This window comes from Vigna unguiculata, chromosome 5 (genome assembly GCF_037176805.1).
Source record: "Vigna unguiculata cultivar grain cowpea cultivar isolate G323 ecotype 2 chromosome 5, ASM3717680v1, whole genome shotgun sequence".
Taxonomy (NCBI): domain Eukaryota; kingdom Viridiplantae; phylum Streptophyta; class Magnoliopsida; order Fabales; family Fabaceae; genus Vigna; species Vigna unguiculata.
In genome coordinates this window covers 49,971,283-49,992,523 of record NC_140796.1, presented here as the reverse complement: position 1 = coordinate 49,992,523, position 21,241 = coordinate 49,971,283, and the positions used below count along the sequence as shown (strand labels likewise).

The 21,241-nt window shown below is 30.1% G+C and overlaps 1 protein-coding gene and 1 pseudogene across 2 annotated transcripts; both read left to right on the top strand.

The window, feature by feature from the left end:
- The first annotated feature begins 1,798 nt into the window (after positions 1 to 1,798).
- Positions 1,799 to 4,070, top strand: LOC114184750 (pentatricopeptide repeat-containing protein At1g74630 pseudogene; annotated as a pseudogene).
- Positions 4,071 to 8,503: 4,433 nt separating this feature from the next.
- Positions 8,504 to 11,584, top strand: LOC114183887 (alpha/beta-Hydrolases superfamily protein). Of its 2 annotated transcripts, none has more exons than XM_028071055.1 (5): positions 8,504 to 8,697; positions 9,930 to 10,185; positions 10,298 to 10,509; positions 10,641 to 10,896; positions 11,022 to 11,584. In XM_028071055.1, exons 2-5 carry the CDS (start codon positions 9,934 to 9,936, stop codon positions 11,325 to 11,327), a joined length of 1,026 nt encoding a protein of 341 aa, XP_027926856.1. In that variant the 5' UTR covers positions 8,504 to 8,697; positions 9,930 to 9,933; the 3' UTR covers positions 11,328 to 11,584. The 2 variants fall into 2 exon arrangements, with proteins under 2 accessions (XP_027926856.1, XP_027926857.1); XM_028071056.2 differs by lacking the exon at positions 8,504 to 8,697 and adding an exon at positions 9,071 to 9,586.
- Positions 11,585 to 21,241: the final 9,657 nt, after the last annotated feature.

The window sequence follows — 21,241 nt, the reverse complement described above, 5'->3', positions numbered from 1 at the left end:
ATAGCGGTTTTAATTAGAAAAAAAATTCATGAGTCCAAATATGTAAATGGTGACTGTAAAAGAAGAAACAAAGTCTTAAAAAAATGCAACAAGGTTGTGGAAAGATCAAGGCAAAATTGGAAAAAAAAAATTGAAGAGCAAAATATGGTTTAGAAAGTCAATTAAAAGTAAAAATATGAAGAAAGAAACACATTACATAATTGTATGGGAGAAAATAATTTCAAAATAAACTTTAAAGCATTATTTGTTATGTTGTGGAAAGAATGATTAGTAGATGATGTTGAAGAGTATGTGAGAGTGAAAATGGCACAAAAAGTTGCTTCAATGGGATGAAAAATAATTTGCCTATTACTAAAAATTTTGTCTTTAATTTCTTTAATAAGCTTCTTAGTTCAGTTTATCAAGATAAATTTTTGTAGTTTATTTCACTAAATTTTACCTTTGATTTATGGTAAACGTTTTCGTGTGTTGCCTAAACAAACCTTACCCTTAAAAAAAGTAAATTCCAACGGTTATTTTGTATTTTGAGTATTTTTAACCACTGTCATTTACTCGAGTTTTGTATTGATATTTTTCTTCATAAACGACACCAAAAAGCATTGGATAATGACACGTACTTTTTAAAAGATGGAACTTATTCTGTAAATTATGGGGCAAGAATTATGTATTTTGAGATTATAATACGAACAGAACATTAAGGAATGTTAGTCCTCTTCTTCAAAAAGGAAAAAAAAAAGAAAAAGAAAAAGAAAGTTGTATGTATCATAGTCTTGGTTTTAAAATGATGATGAAAAGTTACACAATGAATTGACAAGATATTCTACTTTAAAGTGGAAATATGAGAATTGCTAATGCTATTGTAACCTGCAAGACTAAATATTTAAACACTTTGGAGTAAATTATATTTCTTTCTTTTAAAAGACAAGCTTATTATGGTTTTTTTTATATTAAATTTAAGTATATAGCTAGTATATTTAATTTAATTAATATTATTGAATTATATTACAAAAATGTAAAAATCAATTTCTTATGTTAGAATAATGATTTAGTCTATTTAATGTTAAAAGATTATTCTTTGAATTAATATTTTAAAATATTTTTTTATTAAAATTATACTAAAATAATTTTAATTTAACAAGTCATCTTTAACTTACTTCATATTCTAACATAGTCTCTTTTTAAATACTAATTCAATCCTAGTTTTTGTTTTTTTTTTCAATCAAGTCTTAATTTACATTAATTTTGTTTAACTTTTTTTATTAATACTATTTAAATTAACAAATATGAACAGTGTAGGACACATGTTAGTTTGTGAATTTTTTGTTTTTTTATTTTTTCTTAATTTAAAAAAAAATAGTTAATATTTTAAGTGAGCATCATGTCATGTGACAATAATAATGTTATATATCAGTGTCACGTGTCAATTTAGAATGTATATGCTTGATCTATTATAACATGTACAAGTAAATGATAATCATGTCGATCTTAATTGTGTTATGAGTAATAAAGTTAAAAAACTCCATGGTATGAACATATATGCTTTTGAATATAAGCCTTGGTGATTTTACCTAAGACATAAATTAAAATATATGTGAATTCTATATTCTTCCTTTTCATGATGAAATATTTTTAAGACAAAATTTGTTATGATAATGTGAAAGTGAAATCTATGGATTAGACCCATCAACTTCCTTTTTCGTTCTCCTCCTTCTTTTATTGTTGAAACTAAATTTGACAGACTTCGAAATTTGCATTAATTTTTAACTTGTGATGCCTTAGAAGTGTCAAAAAAAGAAACATTTTTAACTATTTTGAGCAAGTTATGTTTAAGCTTAAAATAATGATTTATATTTGATGGGATTTGGGTTAAAAGAGAGTTTTCGGTCAGTTAAGGAACTTCTTGCATTATGTTGTTTTTGGAACTGGGATTATATTTTTGTATTTAGTTCTTGAAATGAGGCAGAAATAAGAGCGAAATCAATGAGGTTTTAAAGCATGAAGTAGCAATTCACGTTTGTCGTTTGTTGTTTGTTGTTAGCATGATATTAAACTGTATTCCAGTTTCAGTTGGGGCGAGCCCAACAAGGTTGTTGTCGGATAAACGCACCACACTGTCACAAGTGCGCCAAATTCACGCCTACTTCATCAAAACAAAGCTCATCACTCACGCGCTTTCTGTCGCCAAACTTGTCAACGTTCTTTCTCAGAGCAGTGTCCCCTACGACGCCATTTCCGTTTTTGTTCATGCACTTTCTGGCTTCCATGGCATCAGGGGAGTCGAGTTTTTTGTTCCTCCCACACTCAAAGCTTGTGGGAAGTCGTGTGCATTTGAGGAAGGGAAACAGATAATGGGTTTCATTTTGAAAACTCATTTGTGGAACGACCCGTTTGTCACCAACTCCCTGGTTCGCATGTGTTTGGAGCTTGGCATGGTTGAACTTGCAAGGTCGGTGTTCGATAAAATGCCTACAAGGGACTTGATTTCTTGGAACTCGTTGCTTTCGGGTTACTTAAAAGCCGGTCAGATTGACATGGCACGTGAGGTGTTTGAGAGAATGCCTCAAAGGGACCTAGTTTCGTGTAATACCATGATTGATGGGTACGGGAAGCATGGGTTCTGCGAGCTTGCTGAGGAGGTTTTTATGGACATGGGTGTCAGGGATGTGGTGACTTGGACGAGCATGATTTCAGCGTTTGTTCTTAATCATCAACCAAAGAAAGGGTTATGTTTGTTCAGAGAAATGTTGAGTTTAGGAGTTAGACCGGATGCTCCTGCTGTTGTTAGTGTCCTTTCAGCCATTGCTGACCTTGGTTTTGTTGAGGAAGGAAAATGGATACACGATTACATAGTTTGTAATAAGATGCTTCACAGTTATAGTTTTATTGGATCGGCTCTCATAAACATGTATGCTAAATGTGGTCAAATAGAAAATGCCTACGATGTATTTAGAAGCATTTGTCACCGGCGAAACGTTGGCGATTGGAATTCTATGATCTCTGGTTTAGCCTTACATGGACTTGCCCGTGAAGCCATTGAACTTTTTCAGGAGATGGAAAGGGAAAAACTTAAGCCTGATGATATAACTTTCTTGGGGCTTTTAAATGCTTGCAATCATGGAGGTCTTAAGGACGAGGGTCAGTTGTATTTTGAAACCATGCAAATGAAATACAAGATAGTCCCTAAAATTCAGCATTACGGATGCATTGTTGACCTACTTGGTAGATCAGGTTGCCTAGAACAGGCACTTGAGGTTATACATGATATGCCTTTTGAGCCTGATGTCTTAATTTGGAAGGCCATTCTTAGTGCCAGCATGAAGCACAATGATGTTGTGTTGGGGCACACTGCTGCATTGAGAGCCATAGAGTTGGCTCCACAAGATTCAAGTTGCTATGTTCTTCTCTCAAATATCTTTGCCAAAATGGGAAGGTGGAATGAGGTGAATGAAGTTAGATTGATGATGAGAAAAAGGGGAGTAAGAAAAATTCCTGGATGTAGCTCAATTCTGGTGGATGGTAAAGTGCATCAGTTCCTTGTGGGGAAGGCCTTGAATGAGGGATATAACCAAAGTGTTTTGCTGAAGTTAGAGGAGGTTGTGTATAAGCTGAAATCAGAGGGATATGAACCTGATCTTGATGAGGTTTTTCTGGACATTGAAGAGTGTGAAAAAGAGAGCCAACTAATTCTTCACAGTGAAAAATTGGCTCTTGCTTTTGCACTGTCAAGTGTGCCAGAGGGTGTTCCCATTCATATAGTGAAGAATTTAAGAATTTGTTGTGATTGTCACACGTTCATGCAACTGGTTTCGAAAATCTACAAACGTCAAATTATAGTCAGAGATCAAAACCGTTTTCATCATTTTAGTAAAGGTAGTTGTTCCTGCAGAAATTATTGGTAATTTTGTTATATATAGGTACCATAATGTATATATAGTTTGGACAATTTCTCAACCGAAACATCAAATATTGTTCAGTTGCCACATCTAACAGGATGATTATGTAATGTTGTAGAATTGTCAACCACACAATGATGCCAGTACAGAATTCATCATTTTCATTATTTTTATCAACATACTGATCTAATTAGGAAAAAGAAAATGACATAAAGATATAATAGGCATATTCTTTTTATTAAACATTTTTTACTTTATTTAAATTTAATCTCAAGTAAAACTATTCATATACACATCATGATTATTTATTTTGTTCCATAATTAATAAGCAGTTTAATTTGATTTTTTTTTAATTATTCCAATTATTCTTTTCTATCCAAACTGACTTAAAAGGATTATGCTAATTAATGGTGAAATATTTTAACTCCAGTTAAAAGATTGTTGCTATTTGTGTACAGCAATTTTCTTATTAAAAAAATTAATTAATCAAATTAATTTAGACAGAGGGTACAAAATTATATTACTTATTAAAAAAATCAAATAATCAAATTGCATCAACTTATTATTAAAAGATAAATTTGAATAATTTGTTAACAGTGGAATAGTAGTTAATGTAATAAAGAAATAATGATACTAGATACTTAAACTTAAGAAATAGAATATTTGAAGGAATTACAAAAGAAATAAAAAATAAAAAGAGATCGAAATAACGTTATTAAAAACATTATAAAAATTTATTATCTGAATATATCAGTCAAATTATTGGTGGTTGGTTGGTGAATTTAATCTTCCTGCACAAATTACCAGTGAACATAATACATACTTAGCATCATTGCTTCTGCAATGTCACAAATTAGATTATTTTTTTCGCTGGTTTTTGTTTATTATTGAAAATAAGACGTGAGATAATATATTTAAAATCAGACTGGGTACAAGTAAAAATGGTTATACATCGTTAAATACAAATCAATGGTTAATAAATAACTTCAAACTAATTTTATATTATTGAAAACATAGGGACCAGAGACATGAAAACAGGTGAATTGTTGAAAGAATAGAAAAGATAATAATTAAAAGAGTAAAATAATGTTATAATTTATAAGTTCTCCTTAATATAGATTTTTCATGGACATTTTAAAATATAAAAAAATTAAACATTTTCAAAAGTTAAAATTTATTTATACATGGGTTAATGTAAAAGTTTTCTTGAATAAACTTTTTTTCTAAGAGCTCATTTTCAATCTATAAATAAATTGATTTTAATTTATAACAAATATATAAAGAAAGTTATTTAAACCTACTTCTAAAATTTGTGGCTAACTTTTTTCTATTAAATTTTTTTAAATATTTCTTATTTTATCAACTTGTCTAGGGTGTTTATTGGATGGTTGAGTACGGTCGTATAAGATCGGGACGAATCCATTATCCAACACATTCAAATAATATTGGGTTGTATATTCAAATTTGGTTTTTTATACTTCTTTTTAGGTTAAACTCAAGTCAATCAAATTTATACTTAATCAATTCAGTTAATTTTGAATTTCTTCTAAAATTATGTATTTTCAAAATATTAATCTAATTGAAAAATAATACAAACTTTAAAATAAATTATATAAACAATTAAAGTAAATAATAAGTAAAATTATAACAAGTTTATACCAAACTAATTTAAGAGATAAAAAAAAACATACTTAATGTGCTTATAACACATTTATAAATGAGTATAATATCATTTACGCTAAACGTATCCTCTGACTTATATAAAAGTTAATTTGAATTGGATTGAATTTAATTTAGGGGTGGCGAAATTCGCAATTCGATCCGCTTTGACCCAGTTCGTTTATGGTTTTTGAGTTGGGCTAATTCATCAGTTTTTTTCTTTTTCTTTTTTTAACTTTTTTAACTTGTTTTCAATTTTTTCAATTTTGTTATTTTAAAAAAATTGTTTATATATACATATAAAATTAATATTAAAAACATATTTGATCAAATAAAATATTTTTAAACTTTTTATTAATTAGTAATGTTTTTAAATAGATAAATTTATTTACGTATTAAATTATTCAATTATAACTAATAGTTGAGACTTAATTTATAGGTATTAATGATTTATATTATAATATTATTATATATTTACACATTTTAAAATAAAAAATTAATCTTTTTAATTATTTTTATTTTGTTTTTTTAAAAATGAACTAAGACAAACTGATCCGAATTTTGGCCCATTAAATTGGCAGATTGGACAGGATGGACCAAAACAGGCTGTCGGGTTGAAATTTTTAACCTAACCCATCCTTTTTATACAGACTGATGAGCTAACCCATTGGACCAAGTCATTTTGCCACCCTAATTTAATCTAATCATAAATAAAACTCAATGCAATGAAGTAAGTTGGATTGGGTTGGCCAATTACCCAATCAATAAATGTAGACTCCAGATTTTTTATTGGTTTTTTGTGTTGTCTTTTGTTGAGCATTAAAAATACACTATATTGATATTTTAAATATGTTTTTAATATATTTTAAAATGTCAAGATTAGTGGTAATCAGTGTATTACGAAGGCACAGTAAAAGAACAATACAAACAAAATCCAACAGAGAATCCAAATTCATAAATGTAGCCACAAAAAACAATTGAAATAACATTATCCCGTTCTTTTTCTTCTATTTTTTACTCTTTAATTTTATTATTTTTTTAAAATTATAACTATTTTCAATTGAATAAATCATTATTATTAAATAATCAATTTAATAAATTTATTTATTTAGTTTTAAATATTAAATTAGAACTATTTACTGAAGATATAAAGATTTAGAAAATGTCATTTTATTATTGATAATAGTTTAAAAATAGTGAGAGACGGTTATTTTAATATTAAAATAATCAAATTTAGTATATTTATTTTATTTAGTTTTAAATATTAAATTAGAACTATTTATTGAATATATGTAGATCTAGAAAATGTCATTTTATAATTGTTAATGGTTTAAAAATAAAGAGACTAAGTTATTTTAATATTAAAAGGGTTAAGTATAAATAGTATTGTCATAAAAGAGTTTCATTATTTTAAAACATATTATCTTTCTACAAATTACTTTTCTAGAGTTTTATGACTTCTTTACAAGAGTTGTTTCTCTTTGCTAATCTGATTAAAGAGTCAAGACCTTAGCATTGATCCTCGCGATGAACTTTTCAATTTGGACCGATCAATTTTTTCGTTGAGGGTAAGTCATTTTTTTGCCCTTTTCTTGTCTTCTTCGATTAACCTTGATTACATGTGAGGTTTTCCTGCTTGCATTCGACCTTGTGAGGCTTTTCTTGAATCTCTACTTACTAATGTCTTTATACTTAGAAAGGGGTACCTTGCGAGATGGGAGGAGTTTCACCGATTAGGATCTTATGAGTTGCTTAGTCAGGTCAAGGAAGCTAGTCTTGAATATGTGTTGTGTGAGTTTTATCAATTTGATATTTTTCATGTTGTTACTCTAATGCATTTGGGATCAAAATTGATTGTTTCTAATGAATCTAGTGTAGTGTGTTTGTTTGATGTAATGTAGTATGTTTTGGATTATTGATTCATACTTGAGTGATTTTGTTTGATTTTGTGTTATTTGGGAGAATTTAAATCTAAGAAATTGAGCAAATTGGTACAATCTCCCATGTCTTAAAATTGTTTTTAACCAATGTACTGAGAGAGGAGTACCAATTTGAGCAACTGAACAGGTCTAAGTTCCTTCAAAATCACAAAATGGATTTGCTGATATCTGATATAGTGTTGAGCAGTGGCAGACTAACATTGAGCGCCAGCCTCGTTGTGCAGGTTTAGGATCATTTTAGCTCTAGGACGTTGAGCGGCAAGATGTACCGTTGAGTGCCAGTCTCGTTGTGCAGGTTTAGGATCATTTTAGCTCTAGGATGTTAAGTGGCAGGTTGAACTATTGAGTGCCATCTTTTGCGAATGCTTTGTTGTTGAGCACCTTAATGGTATCGCTGAGCACCAACTTTTGTGAAGACTTTGGCGTTGAGTGCTCAAATAATGTCATTGAGCACCAGTTTCACTGTTAGTTCTGTATTCTTTTTAACTTCATTGATTAGTATATTTGTGTTTATGGCTTTAATAGTCAATATAATTGATGTGTAAATGTTGTTTATGGAATGGTTGATAAATTTATGGATAAATATGCATGTGAATATTGATGTATGAAATGATGATGATGATGAAAGAACTAATCATTTTAGAAATATTTGAATTTAATCATTTTAAACTATTTTTGTTAAGTTTATTTAATATTTTAAACGTTGTCATGAGAATATTTGAGTTGTTTACTTCGCTTGACACATCTTCGTTTCAATAATAGCTAAGAAACTGGATTGAAACACGTTCGAAACATTAAATAAATTTAACAAAATTTTATTAAAAAATTTAAATTGAAACATTCATAAAATTAAAAGAGTAAATTGAATCAAAATTTTAAAAAATAACTAATTTCAATTTTTAAGGAAAAGTTAAGAACCAAATTATTATTATTATTTTTTTAATAAACTTTAAAGAAAAAAAGCTGCAATTTTATATAGACCAGATGCGAAAACCTGACCCAAGATGGAGAAGGTAATTAAGAGAAACAAATATTGAAAAAGAAAAAAAAGGATTATAGTTTGTGAGAGTGACGTCATGGTCAGACATAGCTTTTGAACTCTTTATATGAGTGAGTTTTGGTTGAAGAAGACATGACACTGTAAAGAAATAGAAGAAACAGACATCTTTTGCAGATTCATAAGATCGACACCTCATTCTCTGCAGGTGAGACTCTTCTTTCCTTTTTTTTTATCTTTCTTATTCCCCTCTTGTTTCAAACCTTGTTCCACCGTCTGTCAAATCAATTTTGTGTTAAATTTTCGTTTTTCAGTTCAAATTATAAATATGGAATGGAAGAACACCCCTCTCAGTTCATCTGCTTCCATTTCCAGTTCTCGGATTTAATCTGTGTTAATTAATTAGTTAATTAATTAAAGATAATATTCTGAAACAAGTCTAATTGGTTGCCACGTGGCAGTCTCGTGGCCGCGTAAATGTTACTCCTTCACGTGTTTATGTTGTGAAGAGAGGAACCGTTTGGGTTTAGGAGTTTGGACTCGTGTCTTTTAAGAACATGAAGTTGTCCAAGTGAGTTAACGTTTTCTGAATTTCTGGGAAACGTTATTTTAGATTTATTTATTTATTTATTTCTTATTTAGTAGAATAAGAGAAATAGTAATAAAACGGTGAGGAATATTAGAATTGGAATATGAAAATATTTCTTAGGGTGTGTTTGGAGAGTGTAGATAACGTGTTTTTTCCACGTAATTCTTTTTTGACGTATATGAGAGGGACCATCACTCTGCAATGCATTACCCACTGCTCTGCTTCTGCTGCACATGACATATGTCATTATATCTGAATCAAGGAATCCCAATGTTTATATTCTTAACAAAAAATTGATGCAAGAGTTGTTCGTTTATACATGTTAATTCTTAAAAATATTAAAAATCACAACTTTTTTGGTAATTTTTAATAAATTTTAACCAAGAAATAAACTGTATTGATGAAAAGATTTGAGTTATAGAATACTGCATGCATTCTTATCACACCTCTAATAATAATAACTACCCTTCTCTCTGTTTCCGACTGGATTATATTTTAGTAATCAGAGGTAAGAGCAATTTGGTTGCTTGAAAAGTTGATAAGATCAGATTTTATATACTTTTAATCAATTAGAAATTATTTGCATTCTGTCTTTTAAACCGGTTATTATGAAATAAACTTGGTAGTAATGATTAATTATTTTCAGAGAAGTTTTGTTTGTGGATGGTAAGTTTCATGAAGAAGAGTCTGCTCTGGTTCTGTTTTCTATTCTTTTACTGTTCTTGGAGAATGTTATTGATTAACTGATTGACTGTGTTATTGGAAGCAAAGAAGAGGCACAACTCTGCTTCTTGTTTCTTCCCATTTTAAAATTGTTACGAAAGTAGTGGATAATAAGTTTGATGTTGCAGAGCAATGGTGATTCCAATAGCAGTGGCACTGGTGGTGATTCTCAGTGGGTTGGTTTATCAGGCCATAAAACCCCCAGCTCCTAAAACCTGTGGATCCATTGGTGGTCCTCAAGTTACTTCACCCAGAGTGAAGCTCAGTGATGGGAGGCATTTGGCCTACAGAGAATTTGGTGTTCCTAAGGGAGAAGCTAGGTACAAGATCATTGTCATTCATGGATATAACAGTTTCAAAGACACAACTTTACCATTTTCTCAAGTATGTTTCAGCTACTTACTTCCTCTTCTTTTATACTGTCACACTCCTGGAGTGGTAGGTGTATAAATATAGATTAATAAATGTTAAACTAGTTGGGTTTGGTTGTGTGCAGGAACTTATTGAAGAGCTTGGGATATATTTCCTCCACTTCGACAGGGCTGGTTATGGTGAAAGTGACCCATATTCATCACGTTCTGTGAAGAGTGAAGCTTATGATATTCAAGAACTGGCTGATAAATTGGAGATTGGTGATAAATTCTACATAATTGGAATGTCAATGGGAGGTTACTCTGTTTGGAGCTGCCTAAAATACATTCCACACAGGCATGTTAATTACTTACTTGTATCTTCATTTTGGTTTTCATGTTTTCCATTCTTGCACAGGATCAATGATTTTTACACTATCAAGATGTAACAAAGGATCTTCATAGAGTTATCTTGAACTCCTTTGGCAGATTATCAGGAGCAGCTTTGGTGGCTCCATTTATAAGCTATTGGTGGCCTTCTTTTCCTGATAATCTTCTGAGAGAGGCATTTCAGATGCTACCTCGGTCAGACCAATGGACTTTTCGAGTTGCACATTACGCCCCTTGGTTGTTCCATTGGTGGATGACACAAAAATGGTTCCCTTCATTAACTTTGACAAATATGTTGTCTCCTGATGATGTAGAAATAGTGAAGACCTTGTCAGAACTCCCAAACACTGCTCAGGTAGTACCTGCATTTTTCATCTCTCACTTAATCTTCACATTCATATTCACAGAAGACAACATGTAAAAATTCATTCATGCATGATGCACACAATTAGTTTATCAGTTTTGTGTCTTAACATGCAGGAGAGGATAGCTCAGCAAGGTGAATATGAATCTTTACACCGAGACATAATGAGTGCTTTTGGAGAGTGGGAATTTGGCCCCACAGAGATAGAAAATCCTTTCCCTGATAACAATGGTTCAGTCCACATATGGCAAGGCTTTGAAGATAGGATCATTCCCTACACACTGAACCGTTACATCTCTCAGAAATTACCATGGATTCTTTATCATGAGCTTCCTCATGCAGGACATTTGTTTCTCTTCAAGAAAAATGAATGTGAGTCTATTATAAGAGCACTTGTACTCTCACCAGATATTTCAGAATAAGATGCAGTGTGTGGAGTAAACCATGGCTCTATTGTATAGACCATGGTCTGGTCCATACAAGTAAATTTTATGAGCAGATGAAGGAATATTTGAGTTTGTTATCCCACAAACATGCCAGTGTACCAATTGTCGAACATGTTATAGGCATAGGATAAAAGCAGTGTGACTGGTTGGTACCAAGTTCATCGTTGACCATAATCATAAAATGCTTTGCCTCTGCCACACCCCTATTATAGATTAAACATCATTAAAAGACACATGAGTGAGCACAAATGATTCTGCTTATTGGAGTGTACAAAAATTATTTTGTTTCCTCGGTCATGTTAAAGGGCTAACCTGTAATAGGATTCTGTTGTCGATGATAAAGACATAAAAAGGCATAAGTTTATAATGCAAAAATGAAATGAAATTCTTTGATATGACTGAAAGATGGATCGTAATAAAAAATTAGAATGTGTAAGATTTTAACAAAATAAACAAATAAAATTTCTAAATATGATAATGACCTTCTCGTCATGTCTGAAAATAATTTCCTTCAGATCTAGTTTATCAAATTAGCAATTTCAAGAATTTTTACCCCTTTCGAGTATTTTCATTCATCTTCACTGATATCTTAAATTTTGCTTTCCCTCTTTTGGGACTATTGTTATTTCTTAAGAGGAGGAAAAGATCTTAAGAGGAGGAAAAGATTTGCATGTATAAAAACCAAATTTTTAATTTTAACCTTTTAGGACCAAGCTAATTTTTTTCATAATGAATGTGTTAAGAGAGTATCAATGAAACTATTTGTGTAAAACCCAATTTTCTGCCCTAAAGTTCTAAGGGTTGCTTTTAAGCTGTTGGGCCTAGGGGCTGGCCCAAAGGATAAAATCACCCTAAGTTTGCCCTAACTGTTTCATTGTGCACTTTCAGAACCCACTCTCTTGGTGCTTAGAGCCGCAGAAGTCACTCCGCTAGGGTTCAGCCTTGAAGCCCCGTCACGTCCGTTCGAGCCAGTTCGTTCCATGTAAGTTGTATCCCCTCCCACACCTTCTTGTTCTTAGCTCAGTTGCTTCGAGTTCTGTCTAGAGCCGTACTAAGTACTTCGTGCCACTTTATCCTTGTGTTTTCCAGTTCACTAAGTTGCCTTGGGAGCTACTGCGTTTCCTGTTCGCACCAGGAACCCAACTGTTGGCCTTTTTCCAGGTAGGGAAGCTAAGGCCCTTCTCATATATTCTATTGTTCCATGTTGTTTAGCTGTTGTTTCAGTTTTGTGTGGGTGGTATGATGCTATGTTGGTTTGGAACGCATAAATATGTTGTTTGGAGTGGTGGGTGTCACTGTTGCAGGAAAACAGTGGCGAGACCTGCAAATCCCGCCCAAGCGAGCCAGTCTCACCTAGGTGAGATGAGCAGGGGCTCGCCCAAGCCCTTTTACGCGAGAGGTCGCCCAGGCGACCTGCTCATTATTTTTGAGCGAGCGAGCATCTCGCCCAGGCGAGAGGGGTCTCGCCTAAGCGAGATCTCGCGTTGCTCTCTTGGTGCTTTGTCGAGCCAACGCCTAGGCGAAAGGGACTCGCCTGAGCGAGGGGTTGGGCGAGACAATGTTGTGTTTGATTGCGTGATTACTCTCGGATGATTGGAATTGTTTGGGTATGATTGTTATGATGAGATACATGTACATATGAGGATATATATATGCCTAGGGGATTGTTATGTATGCGTGACATGATTCATGAATGGTGAATGATGGATATTGTGGGAACTTGGCATGTGAAATGAATGAGTGGATTGGAATTAAAGTAACATGTTATTGATATGAGATGAGGACCTAGACTCATGGGGTGGCGATGACCAATGGTATGGATTCAAAATGTGATACGTATGAGGAATTAATTCCAAGGGTTGGTATGAAATTGCAAACATGGTTTAATGTTCTCATACTGTTGATTTATGATTGTTAGTCTGTGTCAGCGTGTAATTCCTTGGGGTCTCTAGGTGAGACCTCCGGGGTTGCGCTTCAGTGGTCGGGACGTAATTCCATGGCCCCTGTTAGTGGGTGTCAATGGTGGTGCTCCATATGTATAACTAGGTAAGGATTCAAGGTAAGGTTGCATCCTGACACTCTAAGGAGTCAGTTAGTCTCACCTAGAGCGGACTGGCTCCTGTGGTGAGAGTAGCAAGAAGTCTAAAATTCACTAAGGGCTAACCTTGTGGTGAGGGAAATTGATTTATTGTAACACTTGTAACACATAGCTCGGGGGTGAGCAGAGGTATCCACCACAAGTGCAAGCATCCACTGAATCCGACCAAGTTATATGTATCCAGATGAGTCGAGTCGAGTCGTAGTGTATTGCTTGACAAGTCATAACATGCTTGGTTGAATCGAGTGCATGATATTGTGAAATTATATCTGATTGAATGGATGAAATCTTTTGTGTTTTAGCTTACCCTACTTTTGTTGTGTGTTCTGCTGTGTGGTACTCTCTCTTGCGATGATCATCAACTCGTTGGTGTGAGCATATGTGAGGAACACCCGCGGACAACAGGGTGGTGATAGGTCTGCTGCATAGTCCGCGTTGACTGGATTTTATTTCTTGATGGGTTTTCTTTAGAGCTTGGGCCTATGTACTATTTATACTTAGTAAACTACTTCATCTGTTGACCTTTCAACTGTATCCCGTTGGCATCGTGGTGTGCCTAGTTTTGTATGGATGACGTTAAGACCCCAGGATTGCGTTATTTTACTATCTAGCGTTTCCTTTAATTGCTTTTATAAATTAAATGGAACGTTACAATTTGAACTTTAGGGAGTAGTATTGTGTGACATGAATATGAAATGAGAATAAGGAAGAATTATTATAAAAGTATAATTTTTAATCTTTTCAATAAAACGCTACATTTTTATTTATTGTACTTTACTATAAAACTAATACTATTTAAAATGTATTTATATATGACTTTTTCTTCCTGCACCCATCAAATATCTTCCTGCACCATCATTTCAGATTTTATTTTTTGACACGCACTAAATCAATTCCAGAAATATTTTTTCTAAACGTACTCACCCACTCTTATTCTGATATTTTTTTTTTCGGAAACTTTGATGTGGTAAAAGAAATTGATAGAGTTCAGAAAGAAACAACCTTTATACATATAGAGGTGTTGAAAATATAATAAGTCCACAAACTGGGCTGGATCAGAAAAAATATGACTTAATGACTTAAATTGAATCAAGTTGTTTAACACACAACTCATTGGGCTTAGGATGGAATGGCTTTTAGGGAAATAATTATGTGATTTTAATTAGTAGTTATATTAAAAAAATAAATAATATGTGTTATATACATTAAATCACTTAATTTAAAAATTAAAATTAATTTTATTAATGTGATTTAAATTTAAGATTTAAAAAAAAACTAAAATGGATTATTGGTCCAACACCAGACCAAGTTGGACTACAAAAATTAATATATATTTAAAACTTAGACTAAACTGGATTAACTAATATATTTTTATAAACTATTTTCGATATTTCCATACAAATGCCCAGTGAGTAATGCATACTTAATTGAATGGATATGACTATATTTTAGGAATACTCATTGTAAATACTTGAGATGTGTAAGCGATTCCCGCAAATATACATTCAAACAACTGCTTTTAAGGATTTATTTTAACATATGTGGCGTAATTTCATTTCAAAATTACTAAAGTGGGGCAAATTTTGAATAATTTCATTTCAAAATTACTAAAGTGGTGCAAAAATAAAAAAAATAAAAAAAAGCAAGGGAAAATTTTGGGAAACTAGGACAACTTCATTACAAAAAGTCATATCACTTAATAACAACTTCAATTAAAATGAAATGAAATCGTGACAAATTGATAAGATTACTCTATAAAAAGTGAAGTCGTGTCATCATCACATGATTTCAATGTCAAATTACAAATAAAGATGTCATTCCAAAATAGAAAGACTTTTGTAAATTTGAAAACTGAAGAAGTCATCCCAAAATGGAGAGACTTCACGAAATGAAGAAGTGTTCCAATATGGAGAGACCGTAGTGTTGAAGAAGACATTAAGAAGTTGTACCACAATGGCAAGACTTTAGTTGAAATGAAAACGACTTCACTAATGCAAATGAAGAAGTCGTATTATATTGACACAACTTCAATGTTATTTGTGAAATGAAGTTGTTATAATGGCACAACTTTAGTGCAAATAAAATAATGGAATGACTTTTGTGTTAAAGGATGTGTAGGTTAATACGAATAAAATTTAAATATTTTTTTAGGTAAGTCACTTACATCGTTCCACATTACTATTCATGTCGCATGGTATTAAGGCCAATATCTTTTTGTTCTGCCTCTCATACATTCTCTATGTAGTTGATCAAAATTTAAAGGGTCGATAGGAATAGTTTGGCGAAATCCAAATTGTCGCATGACCCAATCAAACTATAGAAATATTTTAGTTGTCTAGGATTTAGTTGGTACTGGGTTTTTTCAATTAAAGCGACAATTTTGTAAGGGTATGATGCCTTAGATATGGCGCAAGATACCACCTTTGTAAAAAAACACATAAAACATTACACTAAAGTCATGCCACAATGGGACGACTTGTGTTACAAATTCAACCCTGAAGTCTCTTCATGGTGGGACGACTTCTTTAACATTGAAGTCTATCCATGTTGGACAACTTCTTCATTTTCTGAAGTCTCTCCATTTTTGAATGACTTCTTCATTTTCTGAATTCAATAGAACTTTCTCCATTTAGGGACGACTTCTTTATTTGTAATCTGATACTAAAATCTTCTCATCTTAGAACGACTTCTTAATCAAAGTCATATGTCGATGACACGACTTTACTTTTTATAAATAAAATTTGTCATGATTTCAGTTTATTCTAATTAAAATTATCTTTGACTAACACAACTTCTTTATAACAAAGCCATCATAACTTCATATGATTTACCCTTACTTGAAATTGTTTCAAAATTTGCATCATTTTAGTAATTTTGAAACGAAATTGCACTATACATGTAAAAAAACCGTTTTTTAGAATTTGCTCACACTCCATGGAGGTGCGTGAAAAGTTTATCTAAATTCAAATAGGTAAGGAGCAAATGAAAATATTTAAACATCATTTCAAGTTAACACAAATTCTTCTAGCTGAAATACAAAAACAAAATATAAATGTTTATGCTAGGTGAGAATCTTATTCCTGTAGTTTTGCCGTATTAAATAATAAATAGTTATTGCTATTTAAAGAAATTGTATAATACATTATAATAATTAAATCGATAATTAATTTAGATATTGTATTGATGTTTAAAGTAATAAAAGTTAAGAAAAAAAAAACTTTTTGATTTTTATCACATTTAGATAGAAGAATAGATAATGAATTATATGCCATATTATTGTTAGAATTATTTTTTTTAACCTCACTCTCATATATATTATTACTTAATTTCTCTTTAATTTAAAGCTAAATAAACCCTTAATTTTACTAAAACTAAATTCTATTTTTTTAGTAGTATGAATCTTGAGTTGACAAAGTGGGATGCAACCTTGGGTGAAGGTCAAAAACAGGATATACCATGTTGAAATTTTCAATATACTAATATGTTTTGTATCAATGTGTCAAACCAATTTGAACATGGCAAGTAGACTAACCATTTTTTTTAATTAAAACTAAAATAAAGATTAATTCTTCTATATTATGTTTCTTGAAAACTATAAACATGTAATATATTATAACTTAAATCACTAATACTTATAAATTAAATTTCAATTATTAATTATAATATAAAAATTTAACACAATATAATGATTATTTTAATTTATCTAATTAAAAAAAATATTAATTAATTAATTATCAATATAAAAGATAATTATATGATTAAATATGTTATATATATATATATATATATATATATATATATATAAACAATTTTAAAAGTTAAAGATTAAAAAAAATCAAAATAGAAATTAAGAAAAAAATTGGCAGGCCAATATGCCGGCCCATCCTTTGGTGCATGGATCACAAATTATAGTCCATTTTGTTGTGGTGGGCCGGATCAAGATGTCCCATTTTACCACTTTTATATGAACTTAATTTTTCTTATTAATTGTCAATTCTTTGAGCACTTAGTAAGCAAATTTACTTTCACAACATGAGTAAAAATTTATTACTAAATAGAAGTTTCACTATATATTTTGTTTCGGTTCTAGATCACAAAAGTTTTTCTTACTCAACAAAACAAATATCAAGCCATGAATAATGAAACCCCAACAAACATTGATAGTAAAAACAAAATACTAACATTAAATAGAAAGCCATATATAATTATAAATAATAATAATTAATAATAATTAAGAAACTTTTTATGAGATCAAATGATTTAACAAATAAAAAATCAATTCAATTAATAAATAAAATATTATGTATATTCATTGTTATGTGATTTAATTTTCTTACACTTGAAAGTATGTAAAAGGAAAATATAATCCTAATATTACTAGTCTAATTAATATGTCTTAATGATTAAGTGAAACATAATTAAGCTTGAGGTTAGGAGTTGAAATGCTATTCTATTAGATGATGTAATATATTTTAACTTCCTACAAGGTTTCCTGGGCTATTTTAGAACAATATTAGTCAAAAAATTATAATTTCTTATATCATCTCACAAATCTAATTTTTCATGAACTGATGTAACACAGGAAGAACAATCACGGGCCACTAACAAAAAAATGGGCCTAACTGCAACAACCCTCCTGCTAAGTTTCATCCTGCACCCTATCAGATTTCTCTCTGCAGCTCATCATTCCAAAATTTATTTTCCAAAACACACTACATCAATTCTGGAAACATTCTTTTTCGGAAAATACTAACCCAATTTTTGAGAAGACACTCACCCACTCCTATTATGGGGGTGTGGAAAGAAATTTCCTCTCCTAATACTATAAAGCCAACAAATACAAAAAAGTTAAATATGTTTTTAATTCTGATTTTTGATGCGGAAATTAAAATTAGTCATTACCAAATTTTAAAAGTGAATAAATATAATCTTATTAACTTAAGGGTTAAATATGTTTTTGGTCTCTTAACTTTCAGTGAATCTTGAAATTAGTCTATTTTGAAACTTTGGACCAATTTAGTTCTTTATATTTTGAAATACGTGAATTTAGTCCTTTTAATCAATTTTTTTAGGTTTATTTGATATTTCGTACGCATGTCAGGATTGTATTTGAGTTGTTTATATTGTATGACATATTTTTACTTTAATATTAAGTCAAATATTATTATGAAACGCGTTTGAAATGTCAACTAAACTTTAAAAAAATTGATTAAAAGGACTAAATTCATGTATTTCGAAAGATGAAGTATTAAATTGGTCCAAAATTTTGAAATTAACTAATTTCAAAATTTACTGAAAGTTAAGGGACCAAAAATATATTTAATCCTTAATTTAGTTATGTTAAATTTTTTAACATGTCAAACACGTTTTATTTTATGTCAAATTTAAGTTATTTACACCGTTTTAGATAAATTTATGAAAATCAAAATATATAAAAGTTTTAGACAAAAATGAATTTTAATTTTGTGTCAAAGTTCAAAAATTAAAAACATATTTAATCCAAAAATAAATATCCAAACAAGCCTCTACCGCTCACAAATCTATTTCAGATTGCAAAATCAATGCTCTACAGCTCACAAATCTAATTTAGATTGCAAAATCTAAGGGAAATAAAACAACCTCAACAGGCAATTATATAGTCAACTCTCTTCATGATGTAATCCTAGTAAGGTTTTTTGTTTTTTTTATATTTTATATACATAATATAAAGATAGAAAAGACAAAGTTTATGTAGAAGAATATTAGGGTTTGTGATATGAAGAAAAATTGAAAGACTTAGATTGTAAAACTGTAATAGCGAAGTGGTGAAAAGTAGATATTGGAAGATTGATTGTGTGGTGGGGGTAATATGTGAGGCACTAACAAACATAAGAGTTCATTGAGAAGAGTGAAGCACTGAAGTGTGACCACAAATTCGACACTGTGGTAGTGATTGTTAGCAGGAAAGTAATCAGAGTTTGTTTTGAGTTTTTCTTCTCCTTAGAGATAAGTTACATCACACAATTTTTTAAATTATTTTTTTTCTAAAAAAAATCAAACTTATTAGTAAGAAGAAAAATAATAATTGAGAAGCCACTGATGGTCCAAGTCGCAGTAATAATTTTTTTTTAAATAACTAAAAGTAAAAAATATATTAAAATTTTTATTATGTACTTTTAAAAAAAAATAATAATCTTTGTTAGTTTAACTTACAATCTTATTTTACTGATCGAACTCCATCCCTACCATTTCTTACATTGAACTCATTTTATGATCAGGAATGCATGACTACTTTTTGAAAAAAAAAATGTATTAAACTAAAATTTTGTTTGTCTCAAACTTTAATATTAATTCAAACTTTGATATTAATTTAATTTGATCTCTAACTTTAAAATGAATAAAGATATTTCTTTTAATTGAATTGAGTTACTTTTTTTTTACGTATAGAAGGATATTTCATATTTTATATTGATGACACAACTGTTTATATTGATTGACATATTCATACTCAAATATTAATATAAAATATTGTCTATTGCGTGAAAGAAATTTAACGTTGTTAGATTAGGTTGTAAAAATACTTTATCAATTCATTTTTAATATTTGAAACCAAAATATATCAAAGTTTAAAGTAAAGAAGGATTTTAATTTTATGTCTAAATTTAAGAATTCTAAACTATTTAACCCTTAAATTTTTTTATAAAATATTTTAATTTTGGGTAATTTTTAAGTGTTTGTTGGAAATTCAACCCTTAAAATTGATAGGAGATTGTTGGGAATAATTCAAGTATTATTTTAATTACAAGTTAGAAAAGGAAAAAAAAATAATAATGAGAATATGTTGTATTTTTCTTCCCTTCTTTTGTCTTTATTACTTTTTAAACAGGTTTGTTGTTTTTCATGGTTTCCCCATTCTCTTTTCATTTTTACAGCTATATTATTTTAATTATTGAAAGATGAATAGAAAAATAATCCAAATCAAATAAGTGAATAGAAAAAGTTAAAACAAAATTATGTATATCATTTTATTTTTAAATTATTATGATTGTATATGATGGTACTGTATAGATGCAAAGTAACTTGATAATGAGAGATATTAATTTTGAATATTGTTTAGTTTTTAAGATACAATGTAATATATATAAAAGAAACCTGTTTCTAGTTATCACGGTTAAACAATTATGATTTCATAATTAGGTAATTATTATACTTACGGTAATTGTTGTAATGAAAGATCCCATCACACAATTATTTTCAAAGATCAATACCACAACTTTCAGCAAACTATCCATCAAATTTGCATTGATTTTGTAAAAAAAAATATTCTTTTCTTCTAAAATGAAAATTAATTATTTCTATTAATAACATTGCATAGCAATAATTAGTTCTTATGAATGAATAAAAAGTTAACTCATACTTTTAAATAACACCCACTAGTATCGTAATTTGCAATACAATACTTAAAAAATATCTAAAATAAATTTCATTTATACTTCTTCAAATGAATACTAGAATTAAAATTTAAAAAAAGTCTAGAAATTGAAATTAAAATTTATTTATTTTACAAAAGAATAAAAATAAAATTCCCTATTCTAGAAAGATAATTTCTTTTGTAAAAAGTAAAATCAAATCATAATCATCTATACAAATTATATTTAAACTTCAACCAAATTGTGTGAGAAGAAGGGAAAAAGGGTTGGTGGTTCCATGACTTTTCTCGGACTTTAATTTACTTTTCTGTATTAACCAATTGAAAAAGTGAAACCTCAATTAATAATTTTCTCTCTCTAAAAACAACACTCTTAAATTTTAT

Coding starts and splice junctions, on each gene's coding strand:
- LOC114183887 (XM_028071055.1), top strand. CDS start 9,934: ATGGTGATTCCAATAGCAGTGGCACTGGTGGTGATTCTCAGTGGGTTG. Junction 10,186..10,297: donor CAACTTTACCATTTTCTCAA/GTATGTTTCAGC, acceptor GGTTGTGTGCAG/GAACTTATTGAAGAGCTTGG. Junction 10,510..10,640: donor CTAAAATACATTCCACACAG/GCATGTTAATTA, acceptor CTCCTTTGGCAG/ATTATCAGGAGCAGCTTTGG.